The sequence below is a fragment of the Platalea leucorodia genome (genome assembly GCF_965183815.1).
Source record: "Platalea leucorodia genome assembly, chromosome: 5".
Taxonomy (NCBI): domain Eukaryota; kingdom Metazoa; phylum Chordata; class Aves; order Pelecaniformes; family Threskiornithidae; genus Platalea; species Platalea leucorodia.
Genome location: NC_138827.1, coordinates 39,909,557 through 39,930,313, shown reverse-complemented (window position 1 = coordinate 39,930,313; position 20,757 = coordinate 39,909,557). Strand labels below are relative to the sequence as shown.

The following is a 20,757-nucleotide window of genomic DNA, read 5'->3' as shown; positions in this document are numbered from 1 at the left end:
GCAATATTCTAAGTACAAACAGCCTCTTATTTCACAGGAACTTGCTTTTTTCCAGTGAAGCAAGACTATCACATGATAACTTAGCATTTCCTTTTGATAACATACAACTATCCCAAGCTGGAAATATCAGGGAATATCCATAAATCATTATCTCAAAATACCATTTTCAATTCTTTAATGCTTGCATTACCTGCTTGAATACTATAAATCCATTTGCTTTCATTGTGCATACTTTCAGAATTATATCAAAACATAACCATAAACGCCAGGGCTTTGCTACCTTAATTTCAGATATCTCCAGTTCACCTAACCCATGTCTTCTCCATTCTCCCACCAACCCCATCCATGCACATTTCCTTACATTAAAAGAACATTGAGCTGTATCTACTATGCCGTTAGGTATAGCTATGCTGAATTCTGGTAGTCAAAATTTTTCATTGCCATATTATCTACAGGCATAAAGATTATTAGTTTTGAGATAATAAGCAAAGACTTGAACAGTAACTGCTATCTGCATCGATTAGCCAGAAGCTTTCAAGCAGAGTGTATGGATTGACATACTGTATCAATATTGAAAGATGGAGAGTCTGTCATGGTACTAATTCAAGCTGTAGAAAAATGAAAAGCGGATGAATGCGTAGCTAAAGATCAGCATCACCCATTTTCAGACTTGCTAAAATACTATCATCTGACTTTAAATTACCATCAGAAACACAAATACATACGCAGTTGTGCAAAATCTGCCTTAACGTTTGAACATAATCAGTATCTTGAGTTACTGGTTAATCTCATTAAAGGCATTTTAATTTAGAACTGGTTCATGGATTATCAGCATAGACTGTAAGGTTCAGTTAACAGGTTTTCAGTGGTTTCAGCACATCCAGCTGAAACCCATTTCCCGAACTTGACAGCCGCCTGCTGGCAAGCGAAAGAACAAGCAGTATAACATAATACCAACCCGTTTCTGCTGTAATCAATCAGATCCTATTTCATTGAATAAGGTATGAGTTACATTAACTTGAAACTGAGGCGGCCAACGATCCCTTGGTTGTCCTACCTTCCGTATCGCTGCAGGTCTTGACTTCGCTCCTTTAAAGGATTTCATTTCAGTGGTCAGTGGTTTAATTTCAGGTGTCCCTCCCTTCTTTCTTTAAACCTGTGGTGATTCCTCCTTTTCTCATGAGAAAGCTGATGTCCACATTGCATAATACCACATTTAAATGGTGCATGAAAAAACTGTCAAAGGATCACAGCCTGGAAGGAAACTCAAGAGTAATTCACATATCCAAGAAAACTCTCTCCCTCCCACTATTAATGACTTTAAAAGAACAGGAATCAATAAATAAACCAGCAATGGGAATGAGAACAGAGTGTGCTGTGCATAGAATAGATAGCCTGCTAAGCAAATCCATTACCTTTCCACGTCTCCCTCTCGCATTAATAAAGATAGCTACAACTCTGTTTCTCAATCTTATTTGCCCCAAGTGAGATTCTGATCAGAGAATAACTGCAGAAATTTAAAAGTAATCCCAAAGAAACAAAACCAAAAAGAAAGAAATCACTTGTTTAGGAAGGAATTTTCTTTTTGTGACATCACATTTTTGGAGCTCCATTTAACTAAATTTGAAGACCAACGCCTGCTCTTTGGACTTAAAAGGCAGATCAAATCTAACAGGTAGCCCACTGAACCCTAGTAAGAGTCTTTCCCCCTACCCCTCTATCTTTGCATATTCTTCCCTTTGAGACATAGTGAGATGCAAAGGGAAGAACATACACAATTTCTTAAGACTGTTCTTTTCCCTCCCTAACACACCCATCTTCTAGTAGCCAGGGTTTTTCCCTTTGGATTTACCACTACCTTGGGTACTCTCCTTATGTCTCCTTATGTCTCCTGAGATGATTAATTTTTGAAAATGAAATACACAAAACATAAGGGTTCAGTTGTGTTACTACTACCTTTGTGTCTTTGATAGGTAGTCCACAAAAAGAAGTTATCATGTCACGGTTTCCTATGACCTTTTTTTCACACTAAAAAAAATGCACCATTTTCAGCACCAAGTAAAAAATTTGACTGAATTTGACGACTAAACTGCCCCTCTGGGTTGGAATATACACACTGCTGAGGCAGGTTACAAAAATATCGGAACACAGATACATATGAAAAATGTCTTTCAGCATTCAGATGCTTTATTCTGTGTTCATAAAGGAGAAACTTTTAAAATATGCTTTTATAACACAGTCAATACCAGATATCTCATTTTAGGGCAACATCCAATTCTCAATCCCTTTTTCACATCATTAAAGCAAAAACACAGTTAAAGCAATCAATGAAATGCCCTCTCCCTCCAGGCTTGTCTGCTACCATAGTTCTTCCCACAGGACTCTGTGATTCATGCCCTAGATCCTTTTTATCTACAAAGGGAAGCCAGTTCATCATTTTCCTGAGAGAAAAGTTTGAGGGGTGATTTTTGTCTCAGAACATCAACTAACACTTTTAAAATAGGTAAAATAACATTTTTTTCCACATTTTGAAAAAGATAACTCACTAACAGCAGTGACAGACAGTTTAGCCCTGTATTTTCACATCCTGCAGACAGAATAAATATCTTTTTCACATTCAGTCAAAAATTGCCCCTTTCATTTTAATGATACAGTATATTAAGATAAACTCATTTCATTTGTTTATAAAGCTTTAGTTTTGTTTACATTTTACTTGGAACTATATTTTTAAAAACAATTTTGTACGCATCTTAAACTGTAAAATTTTTGTAGAAATTAAAATATGATTGTTTCCAACAGTTTCAAGTTTCAAAACATTAGAACATATTAAAAACAAGAAAAGAACAAGTTATTCATAATTTAAGGGTAATGAGTTTAGCTGTATACAACTTACCCAGCAATCCCAGACAATTAAATTACCATAGGTATAGAATACCTAACTCCATCAGAGAATATGGAAGAAGCAACTGTCTTTATTTAAAAGTTTTGAATTTTACCTACCTGAAAAATAATTATCTATGCATGAAAAGTTGTACCAGTTAGCTGTTTGCATTACAGTGGAAAGAAAAAAAAAAAAAAAAAAACAAACAACACTTTGTTGCTCATATTCCTCCATCATACAGATTTTCTAACATTTTTAGAAGTGAAGTCTCCTTTATTGCAGGATGGGATGGTGAAGACTTTCAGATTTTTTGCATTACTAACACTGCCACTGCCCTGATAAATTTTGTTCTCTTCCATGTGTTAACACTGCTGTCTGAGAAAACAAATTTGTACCTGAAACAAAAAGGACGTTGAATTTGATTTCTAATTCAGCTGTGGTTTTTCACTCTGTAGGTGACAGAATGAAACTTGAACACAACATTAATGAAGCCAAGTCCTGGCCCATAACCAGCAATCCCAAGCACTGTGCTTTTACAAATAAGTGCTTTCATCTCTGACAACGACTTTTGTAACAAGTCTGTCTGTTTTCCCAATGACTTGCTCTCTAGATGAGTCACCCCTCCATGAAGTCTGACAGGAAGATAACATCTTTTTCCTCTCCATAGTGCACCACCTTTAAGTTCTGCAGCATGTGAAAGTGTTAACTTCAAAGCACAGCATGGACTGTTCAAATGCCGATGTTATTACACTGGGCAGTGTAACATTGCCTACGCCTAATTAATGCTTGTACAGTGCTTTGAAGATATAAAAGTTTATGATTACTGACTAGTAACTGTATTGAACTAATACCAAAACTGGACTGATTCCTATTGAAATGAGTGTGGAAATCATTCAAAGTTACACCGCTACTACTACTCCAACAACAGTAGTTATCCTAGGTGGGGGCTAAGGGGGAAGGGGAGAAATCAAGTCCAGAGCTTGCTATGGTGAGATTCTTTTGCCTTTGACGCAAATGAAAATAGAGTTCAGTGCCTCTAGTTTAATACTCATTACTTTCTTTGAAACACACACACACACAAAAAATCTCTGAAGTATTACAAAAATTAATGACATGAACATTCAGCTTTAAAATTAAATGTAATCTTTACATAACTTAATATGCCTCTTATAAATCTTCACCCCAGATACGTAAAGCATAGTAGCTCTTCACATTTAAAACTCAGGAAAAAGGAAACAGGTTGTAGCAAGTACTGTCAATCCTTACTGGAACATTTGGTTCAGGCTGTGGGATAGAAGTCTTCATGTTATATTCCTGTAGTTGACGTGACAATAAATCATGGCCATGAAGAATTAAAATCAAATGTCCCCTTCCCCAACATACGCAGGAACATCATCTGCTACATATTTCTACCCTAGGTTATTCAAGTTTATGCTAGACTCATCCACACAGCAAAGCCCACACTTACGGGATTTAGGAATGATTGATGTACATGATCTGGCGTATCCAATTGGATTCACTGTCTAATTATTTTGCTGCAAAACCTCCACTCCCCAAGTATTGGCTCAGTTGCATTATAGCACAGTACCACAGAAAAGAACAGCCTCCCATTCAAGCATTCACTGGATCCGTTTCTTTCCAGGAATGCACAACTCTAGCATACTTGTTGCCCCATGTACCCAAGAACTGGAAGAACTACTTCCAATGCCATTATTAAATTCTCAAAATTACTCATTTCTGTAGCTATGTTTGCATGGAACCAAAAGAAAAACACTCATTTCAAGCAAGGGGGGAAAAAAAAAAAAAAAATATTCAAACTAAGCACAAACATCTTTTGAAAAGGAACCTATTGTTCCTGATTGCCAGCAAACCTTAAGTGGCCTACACCAAGCCTCGCCGACACTCCCTTTCATCACTGAGTTATACCCAGCATACTCTAGTCGCAGATGGCACATTCACCAAGGAGACTTTTAGCACATCCAAGGGATCAAAGAGCCGGACTAATTTATCTGTAAGCAAAATCCATCTTAACACTGGCCAGTATCCCACTGATGTGCTCCCACCGTGTAAGCTGCAAAGTAAAACTTCTCCATCTTAGACAGATTAATAGTATAACACCAAAAGTAAATTGAACCACAGCACTCAACCTTTCATATTACACTCCTCTTTTCACGTTGTTTTGTGCATGGTTTACACAAAAATCGCAACCCAATGCTGGGAGACTAAAATGAGGTATACGTTTCAGAGTAAGGGTTTTGCTGTTCCGCAACGATCATTAAGTCACTTTATGTCCTTGACCTGGCACTGTTCCAAAATTCTGAAAAGATCAACGCAGGCATTATTACAGAGAGTCCTCCTTAACAGAGGTACTTTTACAAACTCTGAAGGCATCATTTATAATTGTGGCTTTCGGAGACTTTTTCCATTCTTGCAGAAATTCCTTTCCAGTGTTTCAATACCAAACTCAACTAGCCACATTGAAGTATTGAAATTCAAAAACCATTTTAAGTATTTGATGTTTAGAATCCTTAAGACACTTCCTTTAAAAGTACCTCAGTGTAGTAAATACAACTATATTCATTATCCACAATGTCATGCAGACATACGCTTTATTAAAGTAACAGAAAAGAAAGATTTTGCAAGAAAGTCACTTAGTGAAAGCACTCTGAAACAGACTGTCAGAATAATTATGGAAAACTCACAGATAATCTCATCAACTCAATATTTAAGAAACAGACACATCCTTATACATGTTTCTTCTGAGACATAGTAACGACACAGTTCACTAACCGAACTTTACACTACATGTAGCTGGTGTACCAAAAAATCAGCGGTACCACAAATTCAGAAATCCTTTGTCTTCACTGAACAGCTAGTACATGGAAGCACAACAGGAAAGTAATACAAAATTCTTAGTTTGTTGAAAGATCAGTGAAGATTCTCCCTGCAACTGCCAGAGTTTACTTTTCATACTTGAGGTGGAATGGCTGAATAAGTAGTCTTTAAACAAGACTATCTATGTGAAATTAGTTCAACAGGAGACTAACATATATTCTTATTTTCCCAGCCTCTGCCTGTGGTCTTTCACTTTGTTAAAATGAAAGTATTTCAGTAGGTTATACCTGATCTACAGGGGTTTTGTCCAACTTTTCAAGTTAAGAAGGTCAGGTTATAAAAATGCATATACACAAAATGCAGTCCCCAAATGGAAAGAGAGCAAGACAAGCCCAGAAATATTGTTTGCAAGCATTAACAACCCCAGTGAACAGCAATGCCATCCAACAGCACTCAGGTTGCAAAGACTTTGGTCACAAGAAGTGTTCAGTGGGTCAAAACAACAGCAGTTTAAGTAGTCTTAATTTTTTTTCTTTATAAATGCAATGAAGAAGACAGACTATTCATTAAATATAAAAGCAATTTTATAAAAACACATCAGAATTTTATTGCTTGAAGAATACAGCATATGAAAAAGCACAAGAATGTCCAAAAGAAAGGTCACAAGGATCCAAACATATTACACCGTACATACCAGATGCAGTAAAATGTTAACCTGAATTCTGCATCAGAAAAGAAAGGTGTGAAAAGATACCTAATATTATTTAAAAGGAAAAGACTCATTTAAAATAGAAAGTGTGAAGGTGTTACAGTACAAATTAGAAAAGCCAACACTGCACATTAACATTGTATCACTAGACTAGATTTTCTACCTTTGGTACTTAAACCTTTACAGAAAACCACTTCCTTGGTCAAACCTTGCCTAAGGTATTTCATATAGTATCCATGAAAGGTTTTTTGTTTTGTTTTTGTTTTTTCAAACTTAAACATTCAAACCAATACTTTTCTGAGTTTTCACTGCATTAATGCATTTAAGGAAGTGTTCACATTTATTCAATATGCAACTCGATGTATCTCAAATTTAAATCAGAAGTCACTATGTGACTGAGATCTGAATATACGCCAATTGTACCTTGTTCAGATCTTTATGTAAAAATGGGCACACCATTTTCTGTTTGCATCCTTATGTAAACAGGCTGCTGCAGCCCTCCTCAAGAATTCGAACTAGAGCAGCTTGCTGAGGACATAAATTAATAAAACAATCCACGTTGTTAGAGAGCTATTGAATCATCTACAGCAGCATGCAAGTGGCTTTTCTAGTCTGCTCAGATTAGTGTACCAGAAGATATGCCAGTATTACTTCAAGTAACACATTAAAACTCAGCAATGGACACTACTGTGCTTTATTTCAACACAAAGAACAGCTGCTCATCCATTAATCAACAGAATTTTCAAATCAACTATCAAAAGGACTACTACATCACTTCTGTTCCATGTATTGCTGATCACTCTTGGGGAATAGTTTATCAAAACCCTGGACTTACCTACGAACCAATCCGAATGAAGAAAATGTTATCTTTCAACAAGGTATCTGAGTAATCCAGTGGCAATCTAGTCTGGAGAATGTTAGCGTTATGCTGACAACAATGACTAACCAAGGTTAAATAAATTCCCTCTTTTGTGGTAAGCATGCTCTTAGCTTCAGCTTTTGCCTGCATAGGCTTCAATACTTAATCATTCCCAGTTACGTCAGTGGAACTAAACCAATTCTGTTTCATCAAGTTCCAGCTTTGTATTTCAACAAGAGGAAGAGATCTGGACTACAAAATACCATCAACGACAGTTAACATTAAACCGGAGTGAAATAATAGAAGAGTTAGTTCTTCAAACCAGGCAGTCTTCGAAGTGAAATATTCAGTTAGGACTGTCAAAGGATGTCATAATAAAACCACGGGTTTATGTTTTTCACCCCTATACAAAAAAAATGACTGAATTTGTACAACTCCTATTAAACATACCTTTTCCTAGTTTGGTGAAAATGTATCATTTTCAAATTTTAACAAGTGTGGTATTTGAGCATATATAATATTTATTGCCATATACATCCTCATTTTAAAAAGAACTAAGAATTCAGACTCTACTATGCTGAACTCTGCTTTTTTCCCGTTAACAGATTATGTCTACTGTACCACTCCCCCAAAAAACAATTAAAAATTCTAAGTAAGATTTTATAGTTTAGTTAAAAGGGAAGAAATGCAAATGTGGATTTAGAGCTTTTTGTATAAATCTCACTATATTTTATAAACTTGTTGTTTATTGTAACACTGTTTATTGATCAAATAAATGACGCACTGCTATCTAAAATTTCCATATACACCATTAAAAATCCAAAGTTGATATGATACTGAACCTTAAATCTTCAAGAGTTCAAAAAAAGACAGTTTATACATGTACAGCACACAACAGCAGACACCCCTAGAATACCAATTGCCAGTCCATGATGCATACAAACTTACAGGTAAGCATTCATTTCACTGTTTTCATTGTGCAGGAAAAATATTTCTTAGTAAAGACAAACTCAGCTGGTGAATTTCAGATATCATCTTCATCATCTTCATCCTGAGAGGATCCTGCCTGATTGGATGCACTGGCTGAGGCAGCAGCAAGCTGTGCCTGTTGAGCTGCTTGTTGCATCTGTAGCCATTCCTGCTGCGCCAGTTCTGCTTGCTGTTGTCTAGCCTAAAGACATGAATTTAATTGTTAAGGCCATACATAGCTTGTGAAGAATCTCTAGAGCACCTTATCTTTAAAAGCAGTTTTATCTGCACATGCAGATTCCTTTTGTATGATTTTTATGAACCGTACATATAAAAACACATCTAGAAGTACCTTAATTATTCGCACCAAGATGTTTAGCTATATTCTCCCTTCCTCTGAAGAGGCCACCGTTAGGAGGATTTAGTTACAAAAACAAGAGGCAGGAGTTAGTGTACCTAAGTTCCATTGTAAGGATTGTGCTGAACCAGTTCCTAATGGAAAAGTTAAGTGAGGCAAAGCAATGGAAATTTTAGGCTTCAGTTTGAAGGGATCTTAACACTTAATCACAGTTCTGAGATGAGAACAGCTCTACTTTGTTGATTACAAGTACTAAAACTTGCAATTATGAAATCATCCAGTTGTACCACAAAGACACACACTATTACAAAAACATAAAGAAAGCCATTATCTTACTTTGCTAAGCAATCTTTGGAAAACAGAGCAATGTAAGGTCTTCTCAAATTTGGGTATGCAGATTGAGGATGGCTTTGCTACAGAAAGGTACAGTCCTTTACTGAAAGATACAAGACATTCTAACAAAACATTTCAAATAGTTCAACTGGTGATCGCTCATGTTTCTATCAAGGGTCTTCACTCCTTTTTCAGCAACTACTGTTGATTTCAACAGTATACTAGTCAATTGCAGTAAAGTTAAAATTTCAGTTTCCATTTTGAGTGAACATTAGGAAAAAGTTCTTAAAATTAAAAATCTTCAGTCTTCTTTACTTTTATATTTTTACAAGTCATCACTAAGAATGGAATGATTTCCCTTCTAATTCCATTGCACTCACTGATTTTCCTATTTTTTTCCAAAGCATCAAAAAATTTTACAGTTTCGCAAACTTCAAGATGCCAAAAGATGATGCTTTGGAAAACGATTAAAACCAGTTTATGTACTTCGCGAAGTGAAAAAATAGGAGCCTTCCATTATTATAAGAAGCATCACATTTCCTCAGTCTGTTCTAGCATTAAAAGAAAATACTTTTAAAGAGGTAGAAATCTCTTCTCAATGAAGACTTTTCAGTATTTCAAACTTCAAGTGGCAGTAACGCTACAAGGGTTGGAAAACAATTTAAGACATTGTAAAGTTTTAAACAAAGGAAGACAGCAGCATCTGTACACATATGAGAGGCATAAATACTTACCACACACAAGATAACAATAGGGCTCCCTACTGACCCTGCTACAATTAAGTTTACTGTACATTTAACGAGGTGATACACATGCATGCACCAGAAATCAGAGGCTCAGCAGTTCACACTGGATAGATCATTTTGTCAGTGCCTACCCTCACTGCCGTATTTATAATGATACCACTTAGCCATTTCAAAAATGGGGAAAAAAAAAAAGAAAAAGAAAAATTCCCTTGAGTTGTATTGACTAAGAAGCTTTATAAGCATCTGGTAAACTTAACTCATTCATTGCACAGATGAACTTTAGTGAGGAATCCTCAAAAAAACACCAAATCTGTTAAGGACCCTTGTCTTGCACAGAAGCTTATAGACATGCACAAACATTGGGATAAGCCATTCCACTGACTTCAAATATTTACAATCATCCAAGCTATAGGCGTCATTCACAAGATTACCAGGCAAGTGTTTTAAAACTAGAGCAAGAAGTCAGCATTAGTGTCATGCTCTAGAATATTAACAGGATTAGCACAAATAAACAAACATGCACTTGTGTAACTATTTTTAAGAATAATTAAAGTACCTCCAACAGCATATCACAACTAGCATTTTTGAAAAATGAGACTGCCATCTTTGAATCTAAGCAAAGATTTTCCATATTACCAAAGACTATTTAAAAAAAAACCTTCATACAATCTTGTCACGCATTGCCTTAATGTAGACATTAAGGCACAGTATTATAGAATTAAAAAAGAACATACCTCAAGGGTCATTCCTTAGATAAAGTGTGGCTTACATAAAGCGGCCATGGTTTCAGCTTTTTTTCTTTTTTTCTTTTTTTAAATGTTACTCAGGAGCTAGTACTCCCTTAACACACCTTATTTGCTGCATTTTTATTTTGTATACCTCACTAAGTTATTTGAGCAAAATAGTGAGTAAAAACCAGGTATCAAACTATTATTTGTAAATCTCACCCTTAATCCAGAAGCAACCATATTGGTCCTTCTTATGTTAGTACAGTCAAACAAAAGTTAGGCTCACATGAATTTATCTTAACTAGTTCACTGAATGTTGCCAATAGCCGTGTGGTATGCTGAAATTTTAAATGCCTTAAAATTCATCAGGCAATTAAGATTAAAATAGTTGGCATGTTGTAATATGAAAAACAACAATTATTAATTGTTTCGGCAAGATACAAGTATAGCGAAGGGGAGTGAAGGTCACAGTAATCAGACACGATAACACATAACTGAATAAGCATTTTCACCAGAGGACATTAAAGTAAACAAACTGAGAAAATAAGACTCATGCCTTGGGCAAGAGGAAAGCTAAATCCAAGATAATTTTCACATCACTTAGTGGTCTTCTAGTCAAACTAAGAGAATAGTATAAAGAAAGATGGTGTAGAAAGATAAATAAATAAAATTGGCTTTTAGTCATTTAAACCTGTAGATGTTCATAAACTATCCGGGAAAGCCGGGAGGGGAAAAGGCTAGGATGAAGGAGAATGTGTGTGTGTGTGTGTGTGTGCGCATGCGTGCACACAGTATCTGCAGGCAAATGCTTTTCCTATGCCTGGATTGCCTCTTTAAAAATTTATGCATGAATTCACTCAATTAGAGTCTTGCCAAGAGTAAAGAAAAATGAGAAAGGACAAATTAGAAATTTTGAACAATTAAATGTTTCTTTCAAAGCCTAAGAAATAACATTTGTTCACTGATGGCCAGAAACAGAAAAGATATTTTCACTTTTTAATGCATCAAAACTGCTAATTTCCTAGAACACCAGCTGTCATTCTTTTATTTCCTCAGCCAAGTAATTCTTAATGTATTCTCTACAGCAGAATGGAAATACCTAAGTAGCAGCAAAAACCCATGCTTTTTAAAGCTAGAGTACAAAATTTGTTTGTATACAAAGTCCTGTATGTCAAATCACAGAAGTAACAAGTAGCAGCATCTTATTTGTTGACTTCACTTTCCTCAATTCAAACAGGCCAAGGTCAATAGCATCTTAAATGCCACAGCAATTCACAAGGAAGGGGATACTTCTCGAGGTGTGCACATGTTTTTGTGGCACTAGATCTGCAGCATTAATTATTCCAACCTCATCAGCACAAGTACTGCTTCACTTACTTTTGCAAATAATTCCTGTTGCTGCCTTAGAAGCTCTTCTTCCGGAATGCCGAGGTTCTCCAAGCGTGAACTGGCCTTTCTTCTCTTTAGTGCTACTGTTTTGCATTCTTGTAAGACTTCTTTTACTTCACTGATATAGGAGCCAAACCCCAAACTTTCTAGTGCTAGAAAGAAAGAAAGAAAACACATTGTTCATCTTTTAAAAAGCTTCTGATAATAGATATCAATTTGTTTATTTAACAGATAAAAAGATAAATAAAAAGTTTGATCACTTTTCTGTCCTCTGGTGATGAAAATCTGTGTTCATAAGAAGATCTGACAGCTATTTTCCCTGTCTCTTCTCCTATGCCATTTAGGAGTGCATGAAAAATTAAGGTTAGTCAAATACAACCAAAGAAGTCTGCACTTGCAGAGGATTCAGGGCTTTCAGATACATTTTGCTAGACATAGGCATTATTCTTCAAAATACATCTTTCTCCTATCTTCTACATATCAGAATCAAGCAGAATTTATACACTATACTATATACTAAGAAGTCCTTCCTATCTGAATTGTTAACCTTTAATCTCTCAATGATTCTGTCTTTCCAGTTTTGTTACAAGTCTTCAGTAGAAGGTAAATTAGCAGCCTATAACAGAGCAAAAACAATGCATGTAAAATGATCACAGATCCTTCATTAAGACAGAAATAACTAATATTACCTTTTGTCATTTAATTTAAGCTTTTGTATTTTAATATCTAAATCCATATTTCAAATGCCAAGAAGCTAAAAATTCGTAGTTCCCACATATAAAGTTATATAAAATTATGTAGGAGCTCTTTATTGTTTTATTTTTCAACAGAAACACTTTTATCTATCTCTATATGAAAATGTATTCAGAAACTGAAATCTTGCACTTTTATCTGCCCAAAGAAATCTGAAATGCAGCTATATCCTGCAACAATAGTTTTTTTAAAGAATGCAAAAGTAACAGGAAGAACATGTGACAAAAGGCACCCTGTTTCCTGATTCACCATTTACTACAATATGCCTCCACACATATACACACCTCAAAGTGGAACCTATTACAGAATATGCTAGAAATAGTACATAAACACCAATTACACTAGAAACAAGTCTCAGATTAATAAAATTTTCTTTACAGAATGATAGTTAACCTTTATCTTACTTTATTTCATCCTTATGTCACAAGCTATTCAAGAAATAGCACTAGAATAAACTGCACAACAGCAATCAACAACTTGTTATAAACAAGCTGTTAGTTACACTAACTCAGACTATATTCTAACATTAATTTTGTAAGCAACCTTTCCCTACCCATAATTACGGCAGCGTGCCATTGTATCATACACCTAAACAATAACCCAAAGGCATTCTGTAAGTTTTCAGCTTCCAACCTGTACTCAAGGAGGCAATTAATACAGTCTTCAATAGCGCAGGACAGTGCAGCTAGCTAGTCATGCAGGACTGCCATTCCTTTAACAGATAACATTTGGCAAATGAATTTACATAATACCTATTTCTTAAGAAAAATAAAGTTAGAAGACAAACTGATTTAGAGATAATCAAATTACTTCAGAGACAGTATGTCAGTTCAGCTTCAGACCACACACAGACACTGGAAACATTTTTCTCAGTTAGCCCACAGTTTCTATGAGAATTACCAAAAGCCTTCAGAAACTTGTTTAATCCAGCTTCAGCAGATAGGGGGCAAATCCATGTCTCATGGTCCAGAACTGGTTAGCTAAGCAGTCTATAAATATTTAAGAACTCATTCAATTTAAAAATGTAAACAGTATGTACAGAAAACTAACCAAAGTAATAATTGTTTTTTAACCAAAGCATAAAATTTTAAGAACTCTACAAGCCTAACATCACTAAGACAAACCATCATAGCAAATACATAGGTGTTCGTCAAAAGAACATCCACAGTGATCAGGGTTGGCAATGTGCTGCATCAGAATATGAACAACTGCCCCATCTGAAGTCAACAGCAAGATGTGTTTTTACAGAAATTTTAAATTCCCTTAAAAGAAAATAAATTAATGGAAAGAACTTACAGTTATGTATTGAATATAGCACACTAAAAAAAAATTCAAAAGAAAACACTTGATATAACGAGGACAGATTTGTACAATTGTTCAACATAATAAAGCTATGAAGAACCATATATGCACCATAGGTCTAGTGCATCAAAATTCTGCTGGCTGTGAAATGACTTAAGAAAGTTACTATCTTGTTGAAACACATCAAGGCTTTACAAAACACACGCATGGAAGGAAGAACACACGCATGGAAGGAAGAACACACGCATGGAAGGAAGAACACACGCATGGAAGGAAGAACACACGCATGGAAGGAAGAACACACGCATGGAAGGAAGAACACACGCATGGAAGGAAGAACACACGCATGGAAGGAAGAACACACGCATGGAAGGAAGAACACACGCATGGAAGGAAGAACACACGCATGGAAGGAAGAACACACGCATGGAAGGAAGAACACACGCATGGAAGGAAGAACACACGCATGGAAGGAAGAACACACGCATGGAAGGAAGAACACACGCATGGAAGGAAGAACACACGCATGGAAGGAAGAACACACGCATGGAAGGAAGAACACACGCATGGAAGGAAGAACACACGCATGGAAGGAAGAACACACGCATGGAAGGAAGAACACACGCATGGAAGGAAGAACACACGCATGGAAGGAAGAACACACGCATGGAAGGAAGAACACACGCATGGAAGGAAGAACACACGCATGGAAGGAAGAACACACGCATGGAAGGAAGAACACACGCATGGAAGGAAGAACACACGCATGGAAGGAAGAACACACGCATGGAAGGAAGAACACACGCATGGAAGGAAGAACACACGCATGGAAGGAAGAACACACGCATGGAAGGAAGAACACACGCATGGAAGGAAGAACACACGCATGGAAGGAAGAACACACGCATGGAAGGAAGAACACACGCATGGAAGGAAGAACACACGCATGGAAGGAACAGGAATCCCTTTATACCAGCATGGTGCTAAAATGTGGGACAAGCAATTACTACTTTAGCAGAGTCACTGTTCCACCAAAACTCAGAGTCTTTATTTCTTGAGTCTGAAATCTACATGTCTACCCAGATTGCTGAAAATTTGGTATCTTACTGAGGTTAGAACGATAACACCAAATTTAAACAACTGAATCCCAAAACACAGCATCGGGGGGGGGGGGGCACAGGGGGGGCTTCTCGTATTTACAAACACCAAATCACAGCTATCCTTTCCCCAGTTTCCTCCCACTCTTAAAGACTGCATGAAGGTGCAGATCTCTGATTTATCAGTTAAGTATAATTGGTTCTACATTTGTTTTTATATAAACAGGTAATTCATATCTGAGATTTTTAACTTTTTATGCTTCTTTCAAAGAAAAATAACTTCCAAAGTAAAATCCCAAACATTAACAGTTGTTTGGATTTTTTTAACATTAAATGCTAATGTAAACACTGTCATTATCCTCATAGTCCATGAAAAGAAGCTACAGGACTGGCCATCAATCCACAACCTACCTTACTGCACAACAGTTCTTCGTAGACCAAGTAATCAAAGTAATCGACTTCATAAAAATGGTGATTTAACATCTCGCCATTTTCAGAATTCAATGGAAGTTTAATTTATCCTAAAAAGCCTGCTTTGTCACAACTTGCATAGCTATCAAATGAGGCTATTTTCTGTTCCAGGGTGGAGGGATATTCATTTGCTTATCAGAGTCTCAGACTCACAACTGGGTTCCTGATGGTGGGAATCAACAATAAACATGAAGACTATCTCCACTTATGACTATTACGTAGCCTTGATGCCTTTGGGTACTCTCCAGGGAAACTGCTTTGTGTTTTATCGCTAGCAGTGAGCACTTGGCATAGCCTGAGTACATCTACCAAATGAGATCTCTCATGGGATGCAAGAAGCCTCTGCTTTTCTTTCCCTATGCTGTTGACAGCACTGTGCCAATCAAGTGTCTGTGCTGCCACACAATGAAACACGGCAGGGACTTCATCTATCTGAAGCATAACCCAGTGGTAGGGGGAAAGAGTTCTAGCTCAGCACGTGGCCACACAATCATTTTTACTAGTGCAGCAAAGGAAGGGGTGTCTTAAGCACCACTGCTGCCAAACACATGAGTACAGTGAGGCCAAGTGAGGAAGTGCAGTTTCACATTACCTCTAATACAGTCCAATGGCAGGGTGTCACCAACTGCAGTGTCTGTTTCTCCTTCCTCCTTCCCAGTGGCACACCTTCCTGCTCCTTGCTTCCAATCCAGTAAATTCTTGTTTACAGGAACAGTCAGATCAGTAAACTCACCTGACAGAAAACTGTGCTCCCCCTAGATTCTCAAAAAGCAGCAGGGTCAGTTGGATCAGCAGTTGCTAGATCCAGCTCTAGGGAGGGTACAAAAAGATTCCTGTTGGCAGCAGCCTGTGTTTAGACTGGATCAGGTGTGACGCGATGGCCATTAGCCTCATTTTACTTCTAAATGAACTGGTTTACGCATTCAAAAGGAACAAGATACCTGGATGACCACAACAAACCTATTTCAATTACTTAATTTGTTAGCATCATTGTCATGGCGCTACACTAAGAGGCAGTCAACATAACCAGTATCTAGAATTTATGAAGATGGATGAAAATGCTGAAATGCTATACCTATGTACACATAACCACTGTTTCCAAAATTAGCGATCTAAACCCTCATACCTCATAGAGGGAACATCTGCCAACTGAACAGCATCTGGAAGAAGCTAATAGCACATACACCTCCCTAAAGATAAGAGGAGCAGAAAATCCAAGAACAACTCCTTCCATCTCTGGAGCATCACAAAAATGGATACACCTCCAAAGTTTTCCTTAGCAATATCTGACTAAAAAGTACACATCTAATTTGAAAATAATTTTTCCTAACTCTAAAATCTGGTAACACAAAGACATAGAACCCAGCAAAATACTTGGTTTGGGACCACCTGCTGATGATAGGCACACGCATACACACACACACATACATATTGGTTTCAATTTGTTTTCCAAAAAACCCAGACTAACCCTAGGGAAGCAATAGGTGAAATCTTTTCTAAGGACCACCACTACTGGGCAGAAAATACTTTCACACATGAACTCTTTATTGTTCTCAACCTTGAAGATTATGTCTATTCCTATGTTAAGAACTGAGCTCAAACGTTTTGGTGGTCACTTGAAGAAACTATCCATGTATCCATCATACCCAAAGTATGCTTCCACATGCAAGCACAAATTCTACTCTTTACATCCTGAGCTTCTGTAACGGAGTTGCTGTGCTAAACTTCCAGATTTACACGTATTTTATTTACTATTAAAGCTCGTACATACTATATATTTTCTTTTGCTGTTCATAATCCAGTCAAGTACTTGAAACTCTGCAGGAGAGGACGCTGATATAATCCAAACAAATCAGGTTTTTTTTCTGTTTGAAACAGAGAATCCTTACCAAAAAAACATAACATTTTTTTTAAACTGACTGTACCATCATGGTCCTGAAAATAGCTCTACTACAAATGCTACTGTTAATATCTCTATCAGGCAGTAGAATAAAGTACTCTTTCATTATTACTGCTATAGATTTGTTTGCAGCAGACACTGGTATCAACAACCTTTGCTTAAGCAGCAAAGTGAATGATTCCTGAAAAAGAAGCCTGTTGCACACTTAAGGATGAGGCAAGGACACTCCCTGTTTGTGGCAGAATTTAAAGAAAAGCAAATGAGAGACAGAGAGAACTCTGCTTTTATTCAAGCAAGGGGAAGTGGAAGTCAACAGCAGAAAAAGATGCAAGGGCATAGGTCACATTTAAATGCTTTCTACAACAGATACAAATACTTAATTTTAAACATTCAGGCTCCAAGGATAGCCATAAAGGAATATTTTACTCTTTATAGGATCCAGACAGGATGACTCTGGATTAAAGCCTGGGCCCCATGTACTCTATCACACATCTTTTGTCAGTCTCCAATTAGACAGACATTTAATAAGTTCAGGTTCTTAAAACATGCTGTAGAAGAAATCTGCATAACCGTTCGAAAAAGCAGACCTCGCTCCACAGGTATGAAAGAGACAAATGGATTGGGTGACTTCACTCAAAACATCACAGACTTCTCTGAATCACAAAATGAGAGCTGGTCCTGGGCACACTCAGCAGTCGCTCTAACCACACAAAGACAACCTTCCCTTGCAATGCGACTGACAAGCCGGACAACGCACACTTTTCCTCCAGACCCTTAAAAGACCCCTGCCTTTTGTCTTTCATGTAGCTACAAGAAACCTCAGAGGAAAAAGCCGCAACGGGACAGGAGCGGCTCAAAGCCTGAACGACCCGTGGCACCGCGGGCAGAAGCCCACGGCCTCCGCAAGCTCACCTTGTATGACGTGCTCGGGGGAGATGGTTTTCTTCTCCGATTTGTTGCAGATCTCGTTGGCCTCGGAGGAGATGAGGTGGATGAATTCAGTGCAGCAGTTGACCACCAGCTCCCGGGCATCGTTCGCCACGCGGACGTTGGGGAGCGTTTCTTTGATCATCTTGTTGATGGCAGCCCGGGGGATGGTGAGGTCGTCGTCGTTACCCGACGACGAGGCCATCCTGGCTCCCCGAGAGGCGCTCGGCTCCCGCGCTCACGGGCTCCCCCTCAGCTCCCGCCCGGGGCTCCAGCGCGGGGGGAGCCGGCGAGGGGCGGGCGGTGCCGCGGGAGGCGACGCTGCGGAGGGGCGGCGCCGCCGCTGGAGGAGCGGGCCGGGCCGGGGGGTGGGGGCGGCTGCCGGTGCCGCGGAGCCGGGAAGCGCTGCTCGGGCTCAGGGCTCCCTCGGCCACGGCGCCTGCCACTGCCGCCTCCGCCACATCCTTCGGGCGCTGGCGCCGCCGCCTTATGAACAGCCCGAGGGAAGGCGAGCCGCCAAATTACCCGCCCGCAGCGCGGCTCGGCTCGGCGCCCTCCTCCCCCGGCAGCGGCGGCGTCTGGCCCGACGGTGAGGGCGGCCGCGAGGCGGAAACGGTCTGACTACGGGCTCGACCTGCGAGGGACGTCGCTTCCGCCGGAAACGGGGAGACGCTTCCGCCGCCTGGCCCCTCCCGCCCCGGGGAGCGCCGGAAGCGCCGGTGGCGCGCGGCCTGCGAGGCGGCGCCACGTGCGGGCGGCGGCAGCGGCGAGGGAGCCGCCGCCCTCCCCGCCGCCGGGCGGGGGCCCTGCGCGGGCGCCTCGGCCTGGCCGGGCCCGACGTCTCCTCCGGGAGCCGCGCTCTGCCCCCGCCTGGGCTCCCCGGGCCCCGCCCGCCCTTCCCCTCGGTTTCTGGGGGAGGCGGGGGTTCGACGCCCTCGGTAAGCTCGCCGCTGAAGCCGGACGAGCGGCTGGTGCTCCGCTCTTCATCCGCGGTTTCTCCCCGGGTTGCAGCCATTGCTGGATTTAGTCGGGACCCATCTGCGAAGCTGCGTTTTCTGCTTTCACCCGCTCCATGAACGGCAGCGGAAGGGCTGCGTGAAACACAACGAACCAAACCACGCCGGTATTTGTGGTCGGCCCGTTAAAACCTGCCGTCCCGGTAGCTCCTTGTTTCTTTGTGCTGCAAAGGGAGAGCGCCGGGTAAAGCAGCCCGGCCCCGAGCTGCGGGCCAGAGACAACCACACGGAAGCAAAGCCGAGAGGAAAGGGGATGCTCCAGCTGCAGCCCTTGCTGCTGAGAGGCCCTCCCGTTCTTCGGGCGTCTCTGCCCATGCCGTAACCCTGACCCTCAATGGAAGGTGACAGGGTCTCTCGGGGTGCAGAGGGGCGAGTGGCCCTGCTCCCTTCAGCCCCGGCAGCACTCCACTCTCACTGAATTCCCGCCTTCCCACTTGCAGCCTGGCTGCTCTTCCCACCTCCGCCCCATCCATGCACTGATGTTGAGGTGCAAGCACCAGCCTGATATTTTGGAGGAGATCAGAGTTAGGAGTGGGACGTAAATGAGGCCTCCAGTTGTGCGCAGGGGCTGCCGTGGGCACTGTCCTCCAAGCGCTCCCCTGCCTGCAGTGCTCCCCACACACCCCCGCACCCTGGGCCTCACCAAAGGGTCGTGGCCGCAGAGCAAACCAAGCGTTACCTGAAGGGCGCAGTCTCCACAGGAGCTGCCTACGCAGGGGCTGCTGCTTGGCTCCTCTGAGCTAGCCTTTGGGGCAGGGCAGGGCAGGGTCACTGCAAGTCCTAGCGCCGAGTTAGACTTAGGCTTAGTGAGAAAGTACTGAGGGAAAAAGAAAGCCGGTTCCAGTATCCCCAGTGAGCTCCAACTAGGCTCTCTGAGTAAAACCAGGACTGCTGCTGGAATGGGCTGAGAAACTGCAGCCTGGAAACTGAGGGGCATTGGGCCTTTGTCCCAGGCTGGGGCAGTGCCGAGGCAAGGCTGGAGGTCGGACAACAAGACTGCCATGCAGGAGCAGTGCTTAAACCCAGGCCCTCAGCTTGGCCTCAGCTGACTTGTAGGACTAGGGTGAGAGAAAGAGAGGGGAAAAAACCTTCTCCTCATGCTAGAATTCTGCTTGAGTAAGTAGGATGCCTTGAAAAGGAGAACCCGTGGCTCAGCTTCAGTCACTCAAGGCACTGAAGGCATTTAATGGGATTTAAATTACTTCTTACTGATAATATTTTGGTTTTTTTGCAAAAAATAGTACCCAGACAGTAAGAAGATGTTTTATTTTGAGAAGCTTTTAAAAAACATTTTATTGTCCACTATGTGTAATATGCCAGTAACCACTGCATATAAAGGAAGCATTCAGAATATTAAAACATATATATATGAATAATAAATATTCTAGTTGTGACATTTTAAGATTGATGAGACTTTCTCTTATGTTACTGGTAAATAGACCTGATTTCTGAAAATGAGAATGCTCTTGTGATTCAGGGATTAC

The 20,757-nt window shown here is 40.1% G+C and overlaps 1 protein-coding gene across 1 annotated transcript; it reads right to left on the bottom strand.

Annotated features, from left to right (window-relative positions):
- Window positions 1-4,892: 4,892 nt before the first annotated feature.
- Window positions 4,893-18,902, bottom strand: DR1 (down-regulator of transcription 1). The gene is made up of 3 exons (XM_082313728.1): window positions 18,243-18,902; window positions 11,796-11,959; window positions 4,893-8,455 (listed from the first exon to the last, which is right to left on the bottom strand). The coding sequence occupies exons 1-3, from the start codon at window positions 18,460-18,462 to the stop codon at window positions 8,309-8,311; spliced, it is 531 nt and encodes a 176-aa protein (XP_082169854.1). The 5' UTR covers window positions 18,463-18,902; the 3' UTR covers window positions 4,893-8,308.
- Window positions 18,903-20,757: the final 1,855 nt, after the last annotated feature.